At 39.6% G+C, this 2,669-nt stretch overlaps 1 protein-coding gene across 1 annotated transcript; it reads left to right on the top strand.

Annotated features, from left to right (window-relative positions):
* Positions 1–1,334: 1,334 nt before the first annotated feature.
* On the top strand, positions 1,335–2,000 carry TEOVI_000909400 (uncharacterized protein; the record flags this gene model as incomplete). Its single annotated transcript, XM_067222809.1, has 1 exon — positions 1,335–2,000. One exon carries the CDS (start codon positions 1,335–1,337, stop codon positions 1,998–2,000), a length of 666 nt encoding a protein of 221 aa, XP_067078910.1.
* Positions 2,001–2,669: the final 669 nt, after the last annotated feature.

Genomic DNA, 2,669 nt, shown 5'->3' with positions numbered 1-2,669 from the left:
TTGTGAGTTTGGTATTATTTTATCATTTTAAGAACTTTTGAAGATTTTTCGCTCAATTTTATGAAAATTACTACATTGAGAGAATTTAGTGAAATTTTACAAAATAAACACATTTTCTAAATGTGATTTTTAAAAAATATGACATATTTGTATGATATTGGCTTTTGAGTGTAAAGTAGTTAAGTGCTGCGGTGTAAAAAGTGTGTGTTATTCTAATTTGGTTTAATTATTATTATTATTTTAAATATTGGGAGAGGTTTGGTATTATAACGATGATAATAATAATGTGAAAATTAATGATATAAGTGTGTTGTGAGTGAGTATGTACTAATATTGTAAAAAAGTGGTGAAGGTTGAATAGAAAAAACGAAATAGAGGATTTAAAAGCAACGGCAGGTGTGTAATAAGAGTTCGTGCCTGAATTAAAAGAAGAGGGAAAGTATCATTAATATTATTTATAATGTCCAAAATACAGACAGAGAGAGGAAGATTTGAATATGAGTGCTTGTAAAAAATAAATAACTCATTATCATTATACCCAGGGAGGTGATGGAGAAGTGAATGACGGGAACATATTGTCTAGTATAAAAGCCAAATGGAGGTGCTATTCTATCCACAGGAGCAGTAATACGAAATGAAAAAGAACATAATGCATTTTGGGAGAGAGAAGTTGTCGATGCATTCCCGTATTTCTCTCCAAAATAGGTAGGTGGATATGTTTCAATGGTATGTGCTGTATTTTTAGCCTAATTCCGTATCTTAGTGCGTAGATGTTAAAAAACGTCAAAAACAAAAGCAAAGCAAGAGGAATCGAAAAATAAATTCCTAAAAAAGCGTACCAATGCAACCAAATTCAAAAGGAGCAATACGAAATGTAAACCACTTCTATTAAAGGATTTGCATGACAACATTCGGCCTAAAACAGAAAATATAATCGTTTACAAAATCACAAAAATTCTGAACTACCAGTGCACAGAAACAAAAACCAAGCTGAAATAATTTCAAGAAGCCGCACTCACAAGCAGCTTTAAAAAATAGAATAATTTTTATTATTTACATTCTTTTTTTTCATTTGTCTGAATGCTCTTCTGCACACTGACAGGAAAATAAGCGTAGGATCAAAGGCAGAAAAGTTTTAAAATATTTAAAAATAAACCGGAGGGTAAATGAAATAAAAAATGTAAATAAAATTTATAAAGAAATGTACTACTTTAGCAACCTTAACACTGGGTGTGATTTAACAAAAAGTTGCTTAAAAAAAACAACAACGTGTAGAAAGAGTATGCAGTTTCTCGAACCAACATGAACAACAGTGGAAGAAGCAAGGGCAAAATATGCCGCTATCTAACAAGGGACACCGCTTTAAAGCCCAATTCTACTGGGCAATGGTCTTAACACTGGTGACACTGACAAATAGAATCACTCAAAAATCTGCAGCCGAAACCGAAGAAAACAAACAGCAGACGCCATGCAAATCAGCTCACTACCTTTGGCAGCTAGCTAAACAACTCACCGACGCTGACAGACCACTAAAAGACCAACAGAACGTCCTGTTAAAACAAAAATCACAGCTATCATTATTGAGCGCACTGTCAGAAGACGCCACAGCAAGGGACGCACTGGGTCTGCTGGCAACGTTAGCCAGCGCAAAAGCCGAGCGAACAGCGAACAAACTACAACTGTGCAAGCAAGCAACAGGAACGGCGGCGCTAATGCTAGCGCAAAAAGCAGGCCGTGCGATGGAGCTGTCGGAGGTAGAGTCAATAAAGACAACAGCAAGACCAGAAGAAACGATAGCGACACCGGCAGCAGGAACTCTAACGTTACCGACGGTCGTCTTCGAAGACTTCGAGACAAACTCATGCGAAAAAAAAAGCAGCAGACCCAGAACTAGCCCAAATAAGCCCAGACATAAACAAGCTAACCAAACTCAAAATGCACAAACTCAAGCAAGAAACGGGGACGCAAGCAGGCAAGTTCTACACGCTGAGATGGGATGACACCAACAGCAACAGCCAACTCGACAACGGGGACCTAAAGCAAACCCAGACCGCGGGCAAGGTAACGACGGTCGATTCGCGCACAGAGTTAGACATCACAAAAGAACACCAAGGGGGTGCTGCACCCCAGAACAGCGGCGACACAGACCTCGGACAGCTAGAACAGCAGCTACAAAACGCTCTTCACAACTTCAAGACAACTCAACCGTGTACACCAGAACCGTTCGACCTGAAAAATTTAGACGCATTTAAACAAACGGACAAATTTAGGAAGGCTGTCCTAGCAGCAGCAGGGCAAGCAACCACCGAATTTAAAAGCGGAGACCAAGAACAAAAGAATTTAATCGACAGCTATATAAAAACAAACTTCGGGGACAACAACAACAAGTTCAAAACGAAAATATGGGACCACATAGAGCAAAATGACTACACTAACTCAATCTCAGGCACCCCCCTGAAAGGAAAAATAGCGGCCCTCGCGTCAACCGGCACTGACCTGCTAGCAGCTGGCAGCCGCGCAGGAGGCAACAAATGCGACAGAGAACCAAGCCCTTCTAAAGGAACAAAAGACAGCGATACAAAAGAAACAAGCAAACCAGGAGACAAGGCAGACAACGACAAAGCAACCGCAGCTGATTGCACAGCCACTGAAGCGGATAAATGTGACAA

This window comes from Trypanosoma equiperdum (assembly GCF_001457755.1).
Source record: "Trypanosoma equiperdum strain OVI genome assembly, contig: ctg_1708, whole genome shotgun sequence".
NCBI lineage: Eukaryota > Euglenozoa > Kinetoplastea > Trypanosomatida > Trypanosomatidae > Trypanosoma > Trypanosoma equiperdum.
The sequence above is the reverse complement of the archived record's forward strand: the minus strand, read 5'-3'. Positions and strand labels throughout refer to the sequence as shown.